At 33.3% G+C, this 15,645-nt stretch overlaps 2 protein-coding genes across 10 annotated transcripts; one reads left to right on the forward strand and one right to left on the reverse strand.

Moving 5' to 3' along the window:
• Positions 1 to 527: 527 nt before the first annotated feature.
• LOC112703404 (probable disease resistance protein At4g27220) lies at positions 528 to 6,628 on the forward strand. 2 transcript variants are annotated; one of them, XM_029288035.2, is made up of 6 exons: positions 528 to 747; positions 1,084 to 1,281; positions 1,525 to 4,317; positions 4,658 to 4,927; positions 5,067 to 6,119; positions 6,238 to 6,628. In XM_029288035.2, the coding sequence occupies exons 3-6, from the start codon at positions 1,531 to 1,533 to the stop codon at positions 6,259 to 6,261; spliced, it is 4,134 nt and encodes a 1,377-aa protein (XP_029143868.1). In that variant the 5' UTR covers positions 528 to 747; positions 1,084 to 1,281; positions 1,525 to 1,530; the 3' UTR covers positions 6,262 to 6,628. The 2 variants fall into 2 exon arrangements, with proteins under 2 accessions (XP_029143868.1, XP_029143869.1); XM_029288036.2 differs by having other exon boundaries at positions 560 to 747; positions 1,084 to 4,317; positions 5,088 to 6,119.
• Positions 6,629 to 8,289: 1,661 nt separating this feature from the next.
• LOC112703405 (pantoate--beta-alanine ligase) lies at positions 8,290 to 14,345 on the reverse strand. 8 transcript variants are annotated; one of them, XM_025754830.3, is made up of 7 exons: positions 14,180 to 14,345; positions 13,949 to 14,044; positions 12,011 to 12,200; positions 10,463 to 11,107; positions 9,743 to 9,856; positions 9,377 to 9,508; positions 8,290 to 8,707 (listed from the first exon to the last, which is right to left on the reverse strand). In XM_025754830.3, the coding sequence occupies exons 4-7, from the start codon at positions 11,030 to 11,032 to the stop codon at positions 8,573 to 8,575; spliced, it is 951 nt and encodes a 316-aa protein (XP_025610615.1). In that variant the 5' UTR covers positions 11,033 to 11,107; positions 12,011 to 12,200; positions 13,949 to 14,044; positions 14,180 to 14,345; the 3' UTR covers positions 8,290 to 8,572. The 8 variants fall into 8 exon arrangements, with proteins under 8 accessions (XP_025610615.1, XP_029143870.1, XP_029143871.1 ...); XM_029288037.2 differs by having other exon boundaries at positions 13,949 to 14,329; XM_029288038.2 differs by lacking the exon at positions 12,011 to 12,200 and having other exon boundaries at positions 14,180 to 14,303.
• Between the last annotated feature and the right edge of the window lie 1,300 nt (positions 14,346 to 15,645).

Below are 15,645 nucleotides of genomic sequence, written 5' to 3' on the forward strand. Positions count from 1 at the left end.
TAAAAGGTTTTTTTAATTAAATTCACTTTTTCAAAAATTTTAAGTTAATCATAAAGTTCTTTCATCACTTCCGTTGGCAACGTTAAAATTTTTTGATATGACACGTCAAGTGACACAACACCACAATACATATTTGACAGTTTTAACTAGTAGTTAATATGATAAGTTTATGCAATTATATTAAATTAATCCCAAATTAAAAGACTTTGAACATTAAAATTTATTAATTTGGAGTTAAATTGATTTAATTTCATAAATTTATTATGTGTTGTAGTGTTATTTGACATATCATATCAGCAAATTCTGACGACATGAGCAATAAAAGTGATAGAATGACTAATTTGACAAATTTAAAATTTTTAAAAAATGAATTTGATTAAAAAATCTTTCGATGCTTTTAAGGATAAATTTGTTCATTTACTCATAATTTATTCTTATATAATATTTATACATTGAATATCTTTATAAATTTTAATTTTCTAACAAAATTTATTATCTTTATCATTTTGACATATGTTCTCAAAAATAAAAATATTTGTAGTTACACTTTTATAGTTTTGTCGGCAACAGATTTTATTTTATTTTTAATTAGGAAGACTTGAAGTCAATGGTTGAGCTGATCGAGCAATAATTCCTCTGGATTCCACTACCTATGCACACTTCCAAGTTCCAACTTGTTTCTTCCCATTTTCCACTGCAGCCGTGTGTATTTGGAAAGTGAAAAAACTCCTTAATGGAATATTGGAGGTCCTCTTTTTCCACCTCTCTGGCTTCTTTTTCTTTTTTTTTTCACCCTTGCCTTAATAATAGGAGTGTTGGTGGTGCAGCTCGATCAATTTAAAAAAAAAAACAATTTGATTTAAAATATATAATTTGTTATAGTTTAAATTGTATCAGTTTAATTTTATTTTTAATTCCAATCTAAATTATTACGATTCGGATATGTTCGATTTTTTTAATTTAAAAAAAAAACAAAATTTTAAGATTTTATTTTTGAAAAAAGAAATAACTTTAAATTGATAAATCATATAAGTAAATGAATATTATTTTATATTCACAAAATTCTGGTTCATTTTCTATTAGGTAGCATAAGCTGATTGACATACAATAGAGATTGAACTACAATTGGTGAAGCTTCAGTTGGCTGAACCAAAAAGGGATAGGTGGAAGATAACCAAGGATCAGTGAAGATTTTGATATTGTCTCCTGTGCCAATTCTCCAGTGGAGTCCTTTTTCAAGAACTTTTCTTCTTTGCAGAATACTTTGCCAACTCCAAGAAAGTATCAGATTTACTTTATTTTACTTAAATAATGTTATTTAATTAGTTGATACTTGATAGTAGTTATGTTGCCATCATTAATTCGATTATGTTGTGTGTTGTTTTAGTCTATTTACAACTTGCTTCAATAGTTCTATCACAAATGTATAATGTCTGGAGCTAAAAATAATAGTAAAGATGGCTATTATGCCTTTAATATAATAAAATGCTCTTAACGTAATCTATTTTATGTACAACATTCCAGAAAAAGATGGAAATTGTCACTGCTGTTGCTGGAAAAGTTGTAGATCTCACAGTTGTTCCTATTGGACGTCAACTTGGTTACCTAATTTTCTACCGCACCGATGTCAACAAACTCAAAACCAGTGTTGAGAAGTTGAAAGCAAAGATCGATGACACCAACATCTCTGTTGAAGCAGCTAAACAAAATGGTGAAACTACTCCGTTTCCTTCTGTCCAGAAATGGATTGAGGATGCCGAAGAAACTGTTGCTGATGCAACTGCACTGATACAAAAGGAAGCCCAAGGAGAAGGTAGCTGCTTGAAGTGGCCATTTCCAAACCTATGTAAAAGATACAGTTTGAGCAGGGAAGCAAAAAAGTTGGAAAGAGATGTTTCCAATGCCATGTTAGAGGGAAAATTTGAGAAATTGTGTTACCGTTCTCGTCCTGAAATGTCACTCCCTCCATCTTCTAGAGATTATGAAGCGATGTGGTCAAGAACGTCAACGCTGGATGAAGTTAAGCAGGCATTAAAGAATCCTGGCATGTGTATGGTTGGGGTGTATGGCATGGGTGGAGTGGGTAAGACAACACTGGCAAAAGAGTTAGCTTGGCAAACAGAGAAAGAATGTTTATTTGGTGTTGTGGTTATGGCTGTTATAACCAGTACCCCAAACTTGAGAGGCATCCAAGGCCAACTTGCTGATGGATTGGGTTTGAAATTTGATTCTGAGACTGAAGAAGGCAGAGCAGTAGAATTACGTAGAAGGATACACGGGGAGAAGAGTATTCTTGTTATTCTTGATGACATTTGGGGTGAGCTTGATTTGACAAAGGTGGGGGTTCCTTATGGTGATCAACACAAAGGATGCAAGTTGGTGCTAACGGGTAGAGATCTTAATGTGCTGCATAGGATGGGTACTCAAACAGATTTTCCACTTGGAGTTCTGTCTGAAGAAGAAAGCTGGAGTTTGTTTGAGACTATGGTGGGTGATGTTGTTAGACACGACAGTATAAAACCCATTGCAGTTGAGGTTGCCAAATGCTGCTTTGGTTTGCCCCTTTTGATTGTTACCGTGGCAAAAGCTTTGAGGAAAAAGGAGGATGAAAAATATTGGAAGGATTCCCTGAAGAAATTAAGGAAATTTGATCCTCAAAGGTTTCATAAAAGTGTCTACGACAGCTTGGAGTTTAGTTATGATTGTTTAGAGAATGAGGAACTGAAGTCACTTTTCATGCTAAACGGTTCTTTGGTGGATTGTTTCTCCAAATCTGATGGTAGTTTCAACACTCAAAAACTGCTTCCATTTTGTTGGGGGTTAGGCTTATATAAAGATGTGCACACGTTGCTAGAAGGAAGAAACAGGCATCATGCATTGGTAAATGACCTTATTGCTTCTTCATTATTGCTTGACAGTGGAACGGAAGGTGTTAGAATGCATGATCTTGTTCGTGATGTTGCTAAATTAATTGCTTCTAGAACTTTTCCTACTTTTGATGAGCAAGAGTTCCGTAATATCAACAAATGGCCTAATAAAGATCAACTTCAAAAGTATCATCACATTATTTTGCCACATTGTCGAATTAGTAAGTTTCCTGATGAGAAATTGGAGTATCCAAACTTGAAACTATTTTTCCTTCAATCAGTGGTTGGCAAACTGAATGTCCCGGATAACTTCTTCTCAGGGATGAGAGGAGTAAAGGTGCTTCATTTTGATATTGGATATTATGCTTTCCATCCCCTACCTTCATCTCTTCGACTCTTGGCAAACCTCCGCTCATTAAAGCTATCTGGACATTTTGAAGGCTTGGCAATGATAGGAGAGCTCACAAGTTTAGAAATTCTTGAGTTAAAGGATAAAGCAATCAAGGAGCTTCCAAAAGAAATAGGACATCTCACTCAACTGCGGTTGCTCAATGTTAGAAGGTGCGAAAGGCTAAGGCTCATCCCCAAAAATCTTTTATCAAACTTGAAGTCGTTGGAAGAGTTGTATATGTGGGATTGCAATATTAAATGGGAGGCTGAAGGAAGCAACAAGAGCAGTAACAATGCAAGTCTGTATGAGCTGAAGAATTTGCACAAGCTAGCAACTCTGGAATTAAAAGTTGAACATGGTTCACTTTTGCCAAATGACTTGCATAACTTGGCAAATCTGGAAGGATTCAAAATAATTATAGGCTCATCAAGGAACAATTATATGAATAGTTACCCTGTATGGCCAAGATCACTTATACTTAAGGGTGCTTCAACCGCATACATTTTACAGAATGATGTGGTTAAAGTGTTGTTGTCTTCAGCTGAGTACTTGGACATATATGATTTGGAATGCCTTGAAGATATCTTTCCTGGACTGCATGGGGATGGTTTTGCGGAATTAAGATCTATGAGCATAAGATGTACAGGTTTGCGGTGTATAATTAACTCAAATTTCAACCATTTCCAACTTACATTCCCTAAATTGGAAAAATTGAATTTGGACACGCTGAATAATATGAAAGAAATAAGCCATGGTCCATTTCCCAGTCACTCTTTTCACGCACTGAAATCTATTGTTGTTTCAAGGTGTGATGTGTTAAACCATATATTCTTGTGGTCTGAGATAGGACACCTTTCTCAACTTCAAAATATGGAAATTTCTGAATGTCAATCTATGCAAGAGATTGTAGCTGGTGGAATGCTTGAGATGAAAAATATTGTGCTCCCTCAATTGCGTTCTGTTTCCCTGAAAAGCTTACCTAGGCTTGTTAGTTTTTGTTCAGTCCCTATGACAAGTGATGATATGGGATTCGTTCCTGTGGCACTATTTGACAATAAGGTAAAATCTTGATTTATAAAAACTAGAATATCCGATTCCAAAATATAATGGATGTAACGAAATATGTGATGGTACTGTTCTTTGATGTATCATGTCACTGCCATGTTGCATATATTTCTTCAATTTGATGTAGATTCAGTGTCTATTTTATTAGGAGCAAGTAATTAAGGTGTGTTTGTGAATTGAGACTTTGAAGGGTAAAAATTTAAATAGAAAAAGAAATTTCACTTTACACTTCAAGTCATGTATGTTCTATTCCGTTCCATTCCCTAACATGTGCATATCTTAGCAAGAAAAAATTAGATTATTTAATGTTCTTAGTTTCCCATCATGTTAATAGGTTGCAATGCCCAACATTGAAACCATGGTATTGTTTGAGATCAACATATATAAGGTGTGGGATGACGGTCTTCCGATGCACCATTCTTTCATGAAAAACTTGACAAGTTTGACAGTTGAGGGGTGTGAAAACTTAATAACTTTATTCCCATCCTCAGTGGCTACGGCACTCCAGAAACTGCATCATCTTAAAATCATGTCTTGCCCATCTCTAGAGCAAATATTTGACCAAGAAGAAGATCTGGAAAATCACCGTTCATCGCTTGAACAGGTGATCATTATCCTACTTATAAACAACATTATAATAAGTTGACTATTTGGACCTTGTGTTCTTGATTTACTGTAAAATGTTGACTAGTGGTTTGAACTTTGAATTTTATACTTGTGTGTAATTGAATATTTTATTGCAGGTCATGCTTCCAAACTTGAAGATAATAGAAGTTCAGGATTTGCTCAACTTGAAGTCGCTATGGGCCAATCATATGTCTCCAAATTCATTGCACAAGCTATGCAAAATGAGGATCATGAATTGCCCCAAGTTGATTAATGTATTCCCATCTTCAGTGATAAAGCGCCTAATAAATCTGGAGACACTGCTAGTTACCAAGTGTGGTGAATTACAAGTTATATTTGAAATACAAGAGCCAAGTACAGTCACTACCAGCCAGCAACAGGGACTACCAACTCGTTTGAGAACACTGGATTTGAGTTTTCTTCCAAAGCTAAAATACATATGGAGTAAAGATCCTCATGGAATTCTAAGCTTTCAGAATCTCTGTGAAGTCAGAGTCTTCGATTCTCAAAGCCTGGAACATGTCTTCCCAGTATCTATGGCCAACGAGACTCACCAATTCAAAGTGCTTGAAATATATTGCTGTGGGGTAGAGAATATTTTTGACAAGAGTGAATTTGGCAGATTGAAGGATGCTCATATTGAGGTATTGACATTGAATAGTTGTGATCATTTGAAAAATATATTCCCGTCCTCTGTGAATTTTCAAAATTTGGATGGGTTATATGTGGAATGGTGCAAGGAACTAGTAAACATCATGACCCCATCGATGGCCGCGAGTTTGACGAGCCTTCGAGTTTTGAATATATCTGAGTGTGACATGATAGAGGAGATTATTGCAAGTGACCATAATAATAATGCTGATGTTGTTGATGATGGCGATGCACTGAGTGAGATTGCTTTTATGAAATTGGAGAAATTGGAATTGTCCAACTTACGAAGCCTCAAGTGCTTTTGCAAAGGAACTTACAGCTTCAAGTTTCCATCACTTCATAGTGTAACTGTACGGTATTGTCCCATGATGGAGACTTTCTGTGATGGAAACTCAAAACTCTGTGCACCAAGGCTCACAGAGGTAATCTCATCACGGGGCATATACGAATATGACACGCCTCAACGCCGTTGGGACGGTGACCTTAATACTACTATACGAAATATTTTTATCCACAAGGTAAGGAGGAGTCTACATATATGTATATAAATCAAACATCATAATCTCTAATAATCCTATTATTGTTATTATTATTACTACATTAACTCTTTCTACTTTACATTCTTACATCTTCCAGGCTCAGGCTCGCTTAGTCGCTTGACATGCCAAAGTTCAGAGCAAGATTTGAGTCTGCTGCCATGAGTCTTTTTTTTTCGGTCTTGGTGCTGCCATGAGTCTGAAGATATGGAATGCTACTTATAGTCCTCACTCACATCATGATAAATATTCATATCATGGTTATTGAATAGTATTTTGGTAATATAAATTAAGGAATAAATTATCTTAATCTTGTTTGAGAGAAAAATGTATATTTATAAATAAAAAAATAGTCATTGATAGGAATATTTTAATTCTTTTTTTGTTTTGAGACAAAGGATAATAGAAAGTTTAGAAATTCTGGAGAACTAAACAAAAAAAAATGTTGTTACTTAAATGCTTTTTATTTAAAAAAATGATGTATTTTAAGAGATCTGTACTATATATTTATTACGTTTTATATAAATAGTTTATATTTATAAAAATAATTTCTTATTATAATAATAAAATTTTATCATATTATATAAGGGATATTACATTTTCTGTTTTCTTTTTTCCCCCGAAACTTTAGCATTCCCTCAAAATCGTCGTTTCTTTAGAGGTCAAACACATAGTATGAAAAAACAGAGATGACATGATAAATTATCATATTTTATCTTCAAATTTTGTTAACTAGTATCTTTACTTCTTTAGTATACTAGAAGTTTCATATGTTATAAAAAAATTTTTATATAATAAATACTTTAAAAACTTACAATTTTAACTTTTCATTATAAATCTTTTATATTTTGGAATACTTGTTAAATAAATTCTTTATTTTCCGACGCAAAGGATGCTTGAAAAGAAAGTTCTCCTAATCTAGTGCAATGGAACAATAACAAATTTTAACCTTAAATATGGCAAAGAAACAATTTTTTTTTTTTTAAGAAATGTTGGATGACAAAGTATTTTACTATTTTTAGTAGTCAAGTACAACTAAATCCTATTATATGTACACTCTTTTTTCTTCATAGCACCTTCCTAGTTCTCCTCTTCTTTCTTCTCCTTTAAAAATATGCCCAACTCAAAACAATTTATATATTATGTAACTAGAATTTTTTACATTTTTCAACCAAAATTTTTATTTTTGTTCTTTTATTATTTAACTAAAAAACCTGTATATGTATATAAAAATCCCAATAAGGTTGGGGATTTGTGATGTTCAACAATCATTTTTAATGATGCTAACCCAACCTTATTACAAGATGTATATTATTTTTCATTCTTTCAATAAATTAACCAATCATTAAAATAAACAAACTTTTAAAGCAAAATAATCAATTTGTTCATGAATTCCAAACATTTACCAGCATATATTTTAATTCTTTTATTTCTATTTTGGTTACAAATGTAAGACTAGTTTGATTATATTATTTGAGAAGTTTGATTATAAAAGTTATCAAGTTTGATAATATTATTTAAAATGATTGACACTTTAGCCGTCACGCCCTTCTTCTCACCTCGCGACTCACCATTGTCGCGCCTCTACCTCTCCCCGTCATCTATGATTTCTCGTTCTCCCATATTTCTTTTTTTTTTTTTTTTTTTGTCAAATGGATTGGACAACCCCCAATCCTAGACATTACATCCATACACCCATGTATTACACACTCACACAACTCACTCACACACACTACATGGGAGTACACGAGGACTTGAACCCGGTGCAGCTCTATTGGAGGGGCACAAACCATCTAACCCAGGCCTCGGCTGCTATTTCTTTTTCTTTTCGAATAGATGAATTTTTTGTTTTAAATAAATAAGCGGCCCGTTTAGGTCTAGTGATTTGTGTTAAATCAGCCCATCCCGCAAATGGGGTCTGGTAGACAAAGTAGACCAATCCATTTAAGCTTGTTTATTTTTTGCATGCTTCAACGGGCGGGCCTACCCGTTTTGACAGCCTTGATAGGTGCTCATCCATCATAGAAAAGTATGCTGATTCTAGTAGCCATATGATATCAGGTGCTAAACGTATCTAAACATTTTTGCATGAACAAAGCTTACCCATTAAACAAAGAAAAACAAAAAGTGAAACACTTGTATAACATCTCCCTTTTACCAACTCTCTTGCAAACCATACCTTTTCATTTCTTCTTTCTATAGTTTATGATTTTATTACACTATTGTCACCGAGAACAACCATCAGTATGTTCTATTATTAATTTATTATCAGCCAACTATAACGTCAAGGTAAACAAAATAAATCTACCAGTAATGAAGAGTAATTCATACCAGGAAAGAGGGGGGAAAAGGTGGTGTATCATTGCATTGTGCATGAGCTATTACCACGTGGAGCATACTAGAGAGCTAAGATGAGACATGGTAGCTTAACTATATCATTTTCTCACATCCATTTTGAAGTTAATTTCCATGTTGTCTATAAGTCTCACTTTCCCAAACCATGCTGCAACACACAAGACAACAGGGCCATTGATAAATTCCACTTTCTCCAGATTCTCTTGATCAACAATCTGAAGAAAAATGCATCTATCTAGTTAGCGTGCATCTAAGTCAATGTCTTTTCAGTATTCACTCTATTTCTTGGGACAAAAGTGTCTTTTCAATGTTCTTAATTGATTCTTTGGAAGCCATAGAATACACTACCCCAAAATAAAATTGTGTGTTGATTATGGATCTTGCTGCTAACAGAAATTGGTGCATAAAAAAGAAAAAAACAGCATTGAGTTGCCTGGATATTCTTTCAAGTTTCAATTCACGTTACTCCCTCTATAAATGTGTAGTGCAGACAATTTTGTTCCATTACATGCAAATCAGGAACATCCAAATATGAAATTTCTCGAAGTTACTTATATTAAAAATTTGTCCAACATTGTTATTTATAATAATAACTAGAACCATAATCATGTTAAATCATCTAATGAATTCTCAGGATCATCCATAGAAAGAAAAAGGACAACAGCAATGAAAGGAAATCAAATTTCCCTGACCAATTATGCAACTAATATCTTTAGCAATAATCATATTGCACATCACTTGTAAATATCTAATAATATATTGACTGAGACTGAAATATTTTTTAAGTTGAATATGTAATTAAACTATAGATTGCATGTGCATTCAAGGAAGTTTATGTGATTATCTCATTGAATAATCCAAATTAACTGACTACAAGCACTCACCTCAGCATAATCAATCTGTCCACCAGCCTCAGTAACACATTGGACCACTAAGTTTCTCAACTTCTCACAATGCACCTGACCATCTTCTACTGCTGATTTAACTTTTAACAAAGATTTATTTATAGATAGTGCCTGCAATGGATTGAAAGGGGTGGCAAAAGTTTTGCTAGTTACAGGTATGAGGATAACGATATTAACAATTTTATAAGGTGTAGTGAAGTTAGAAATCTCAAGGATAACATGTTAAAGATTTTATGATCCCAGTGTTACGATTATCATTACTATCATCACATGTGCTTTATGTTAAATACCACGACTAACTTGAACTAATTAAAGCATACATATTTGAATAAAATAAAATCATACATTTTGCCTGTCTTTTGTAGAAAGCCGCACATTACGCGAACTCATTGCCAGGCCATCATTCTCACGTGTTATTTCGGAACCGACAATTTTAATGGAAAAATCAAGATCTCGAACCTACAAGAAATTAATCAGTTAGTCTGTAAGAAGTATGAATCAACATCCAATTACAGGGGCGAGTAGAGCATCGAACTAATCTAGCAGACAATATTTTCTTCAAGAGTGTTTAACATCCCAAATCAAAGTGATACTATTCACTTGGTAGAAATTATTAGCTGGGACAAGGAAAACTTTCTTCAATCAATTGGCATAACTATCATGTAAAATGATTTTAGATCCCTGCTTATTTAACAAAGTTTGTCTTTCTAAACAAAATAACAATGTGATATGATTACTCATGCAGATCAGATAATTCCCAATGCATACAAAACCTGAAAACCACTGTCAACCCATGTATTGGGTAAAGAACAACAATATAACTTATCTTAGAGATACCGGGCAACTAAATAAAATATAACACAATTAAATTATCATAGTTGGGTATCTAATACGCAGTCATCATTACAGTCCATCTACTTTGTAGCAGGAGCAGATATCAACACTATCGTTAATCACTTAAAATATGTCTAACAGAGTCTAATCAAATAATTAAAATCTGTGTGTGTGTGTGCGTGCAAAATCAGGAACAAATTAAAACTAGAGGAACTTTCAACATATTATTACCATTCTTTGAATAATTCGCCACTGCTGATAATCTTTTTTTCCGAACACAGCTACATCAGGTTCCACTATGTTAAATAACTTGGTCACAATGGTAGCAACACCTCTAAAAAAGATAGGTCTGCTATTTCCACAAAGACCCTTTTGAAGATTTTCAACCCTAACCCAAGTTTCATGCCCGAGTCCACCTTGGTCAACACAAGACACCATTTTGTCACCCTCAATTGCAACATTACTATTCTTCTTATCATTTCCATAGTCATACAAATTGTGGGGATGGAAGACAACATCAACACCACCAGGAACAGACATGAGCTTTCGGATATCACCATCAAAGTCAGAAGGGTATGTAGAAAGGTCTTCATTTGGTGAAAATTGCCCCGGGTTTACATAAATTGACACAGCTATAACATTCGCATGCTTGTGAGCTTCTCTGACAAGGGTAAGGTGGCCCTCATGAAGGTAGCCCATGGTAGGCACAAGTCCGATGACCTTCCCCTGGCATCTCATGGCCCTTGACCATTTCCTCATCTCGTCCTTGTTGGAGATCACCAGTGGCTCTTTGGGTGCCATTGGGATGGTGGTTTGGAAGCAGCCTTGGAGTGATTTGCCCAAGTACCTCAATTAAGTGTGTATTTTCCCCTGTTTCTGAAAAAGATATGTGTTTTCAAGTCAAAAGGAAGCAAAAGCATTTGGATAAATGCAAAGATGCTGGAGCCATTCCATTGCCTGAGATATTTTCATATGTTCCTGAAGTTGTTACAGATCTAAATAGTTTAGATATAAGGCTTGGATAGCATTTATATGTGCCACAATAAACCTCTCGTCATGAGCTAGCTTCTCTGATTAAGTCAATACATGCGAAGCGTTGGTAGGCATAGCAAACGGGTTTGTTCTAAGTTCTAACCCAGATTAGATTCTAAACCAGCAACAATTAAAGGAAAATTTGTGGAAGAGTGGAAATATAGTGAAATTAAAAAAAACCGAACTCCATAATTTTATCTTCTAAGAAAGCATACTTTAATAATGTTCATTCCTCTCTAATCTCTATCACATCCTCTATAAATATTAGGCTCAAATTAGGAATACTAGTCCAAAATGTGCGTTATAGGTTCAAATTAAGAATACAATTAGAAGCCATTCCAACAAAGCAAGACTAATTTATAAGTAAATCAATAAATAATTATAGACTAACTGATTACTTGTTATCAACATCACACAATAAAAAAAACGTGCCAGCAGCATCACACATTGCGTTAACAAATGGAATAATTTGTGCATGTTTCAATTAAAACAACCAACCTTTTAACTTGGAAAGATCTTAATCTCAGTTTTCTCAGCAACGTAGATAAAAAGACCAAATTATACACCGCTGTATAGCATACATACTACTAAACAACAACAAAATCAAAATACCAAAAATAAACGCTAAAAACTTAAAAAAAGCCATTCCTATTTAGTTTCTGGTTTCCTTCTTTCGGTTTAATTTTTTAGTTTTTATTTGGTGTTTTTGTTGTTATATCAGGTGCAAGCAGAAACATAATGTTATACCTGCCGGCTGCCGCTACAAGCCTTCAAGGATGAGAGCCAGAGCAATGAGTTCAGAACTATGATGTGGTTTTTTGCAAATAAATAAAAGGTGGTTCAGGGATCACCAACGGCTCTTTGGAAATGGCGGTTTAGAAGCAACCTTGGAGTGATTTGCTGAGTATCTCAAATAAGCGTGTATTTGCCCCTATTTCTGAAGAAGATAAGAATTTTCAAGTCAAAATGTAAGAAAAAGCATGGGGACAAATGCAACGATGCTGGAATCATTCCAATGCCTAAACATTCTCATATGTTCCTGGAGTTGTTAAAGATTAAAATAACGGCATGGAAATTCTACCATATCCTGATTTTTGAGGGGTTGGCTTGCTATAAAGGAGTTTTTCAAATTCTTTTTTAAAACTTTGGAATTTAAAAAAAAAAAGGTTATTGTTATCTGGTTAATTAAAATGGAAATAAAATTCAAAACCTAATAGGAAATACTTGATAAAAGTGTCATATTACTTGTACCATACCATACCATGCAATTTCTAAGGTGCAGACCCAAGCACCCTCAGGTAATCCGTTTATTTTAAAATTTATTATCACAAACAATTACGTACCTATATTGTCAAAGTTTTTTTATTGCAGATGGCTGCTCATAAGGGTAAGCCAAAAATCTTCTGTAGAATTATGGCAAGGATGGCATTGTGGAAAGTGGCGGAAAGCAGATTAACTAAAAAATACATATATGCTTAAAAAAATGCAGAAAATTTGTGTATGTAATAAATTATAAAATCTAATAAATTTAAATAATTTTTCTACTCATAAGGCATGCAATTAATTCAGTAGCAAATTCAACAAATAAACATAGCATCACGTCATAACACACCAAGAAGCATAAGACATAGAACTTAGAGGGAATTGGAGTCAGGGGCTGTTGGTTGTCTTGAAGTAGACATAATGAACCTATGTAAATTGAAACAGAGAGGGGAAAGAAAGATGGAAGAAGAGAGATTTATAACACTGAAACGTTGAAACAGGGGAAAGAAAAAAGGAATAGGAAGTAGGAACAGACAGAACGGAAACGAACCAGAGAGAAAGAGGGAACCGGTGGCAAGCAGCAGCGGCGAGCAGCGAATTCGGTTCGAGTTCGACAGAACTGAAGAGAGAACACGAGAGAATGGAAGAGAGGGAAGACGGAGAAGGAGGAAGTTGAGCCGGAACTTGGTGCCCGGCAGCCCAGAGCAAAGAGGGAGAGAGATAGAAGAGTTTTGGGACCGTTAGAGAGGAAGAAGCTGTTTTCTGTAAAAAGGAGGCTGAGGGGGGTGAGTTGTTGCATTTATGGTTTCCTAAACTATCAAAATAACCCTCAAAGTTTAACGAAATTCCTAAAACATCCGCCATTTCTATTGTGGTCCGGCATGGCGCCACCACAATTGTGGCCACCATTTCGCCGCCGTGAAAAATTTGTTGTGCCGAGAACTGTATGGCGGCGGGCATGAATTCTGCCACCCCATAACGCCATGGTGGCGCCATAATCGCAATTTTAAAACATTGCTCAGATTGTTTTCTTTAATACCTATATTTCTATTTCTTGAATATGCATAAATCCCTTTAAGTCTCCAATTCTAAATTTTGCACTGTTGGACACAACACCAAAAGAATTACGAAAATGGTTCTTAATCATCATCTCATTGCCAGGAAATCATTTGAACCCTTGAACCCCTCATCCATCTAAATTCCATACCCTTAATGTTATGCTACATGACATTCAACAGGCTGAACATATAGTAGGAGCAAACACTAAACTAAAAAGAGTGATATTGCACTTTCAAAGAAATATATATGCATAATATTAATATTAATGATATGCATACAATATTGCATCTTCATATGCCAGAAAAAGCTTATTGCATTCAATGAAACCAAAATTACAGGTACAAAGAAATGAAAATTAATAACCTAAGCCAAAGATTGGTGATCATCAACATAGAGTGCTGCCGCGGTAGATATGCCCTTTAAGACATTCCTTGCCTCCTCCCATGTAAAAGTTACAACCTAAATGGAAAATTTAAAAACAATATTTCATCGACCAAAGGGAAAGTTGGCATAAATTGTGATAAAGGAATTTAAAAACTTCGTGATGTAACAACAACAGAACAAATCCCAAAACATTAGAAACTGCAAGTCCACCTGGTTTGCTTGCTGAAAAAAATCGACAAACTTAACTTATATTAACAGTTTATAAAGAATTTTAGGTTCCAAAAAAAATGAATTTCACTACTTTACTCCAAAATGAGTGACGCACATATTTTATCAAATAATTAAATAAACAATAGCATTAAAACGAAAATAGAAATAAAGAAGGGGGATACATAGTTTGTTTGGTTGTCATTAAATTATGGAAAAGTCTAGAGAGCAATTTTTGTGTTTTTTGGTCAATATTTAATCATTAAAATAAAAATGAGTGATCTCCTATTATTAGATGTAATTTCAAACCATTAAAATCAATTGATGGTTACAAAATATTAAAATTGTTAGTTCTCTAACATTCCTCTTAAATTATTGAATGAAAAAAAAATTAATATGTTTAGTAAATTTTTAATAGTAAAAATAAAATTATTAAAAAAATAAAAAATATTTATTTTAAAAGTTATAATTTATATCATTTTTAAAAGAGATAAATATTAATTCAATATTCAAAAGATTTATATGCTAATAAAACAGTGCATAAAAGATGTTATTAACAAGAATAAATAATTATTTTTAACTATTAAAAATTGAGATATTGATAAAATTAACCTTAAAAAATCTAAATTAATATTATACCCATAAAAATATATTCTGTTTGACAAAAATACTTTAACCTGAATTTGTTATTAACTATGTTAAAAGTTACTCATTTATTCATCTTCGTTTTTACAACCACTTGAACCTATTTCCATCCCAATCTTTTCCATCGTGGTTATCGTATTTTTTCAACTTTTTTTCCGTCTCTTAATCGGCTGAAACAATAAAAAATTTCCTAATTCACTTCAAATGGAACTACTCCACCACCACCTCTATTAATCTCTATCCAATCCTCTAAAGACCAGAAAATAAATAAATAAATAAATAAAGTTGTAGAGTCCATTCATCTTGATATATTTTCTTTTTCTATTCTAATTACACATCCAAATTCTTATTAATTTAGGATGTATTTGGTAAACACGTTGTAAAAAAGAGAAATACGTTTGAGTTTCTTATAAAAGTTTCACTTTTTTATTTAGTCATTTTTATCTTCTTGAACGCAGAATTGATTCTGCTTCTAAACGCACATTCAGGAGAAACTAAAATTTGTAGCTTCTGCGTTTCACGTTCATAGTTGCATGTTGTCTTTGAAAAATTAGGTGAAATTTTATTTTTTTTACTAACCCTACCCTTCATTTTCTTCTATAAAAGAATACTAGTAACTTTTACTTTCACAATAATTCTTTGTAATTCTTCTTATTTCTTCATAGTTCTTCGTTCTAATTTTTTTTATTAAAATAATTTAAATTTATTTTAATCACTAGCAAATTGAATATTTCAATTTTTTATTATTTTTAATACTCATTTTTATATTTTAATTTTTATATTTTTTATTGTATTTTTTACTTATATTTTTTTATTATATTTTT

This window comes from Arachis hypogaea, chromosome 7 (assembly GCF_003086295.3).
Source record: "Arachis hypogaea cultivar Tifrunner chromosome 7, arahy.Tifrunner.gnm2.J5K5, whole genome shotgun sequence".
NCBI lineage: Eukaryota > Viridiplantae > Streptophyta > Magnoliopsida > Fabales > Fabaceae > Arachis > Arachis hypogaea.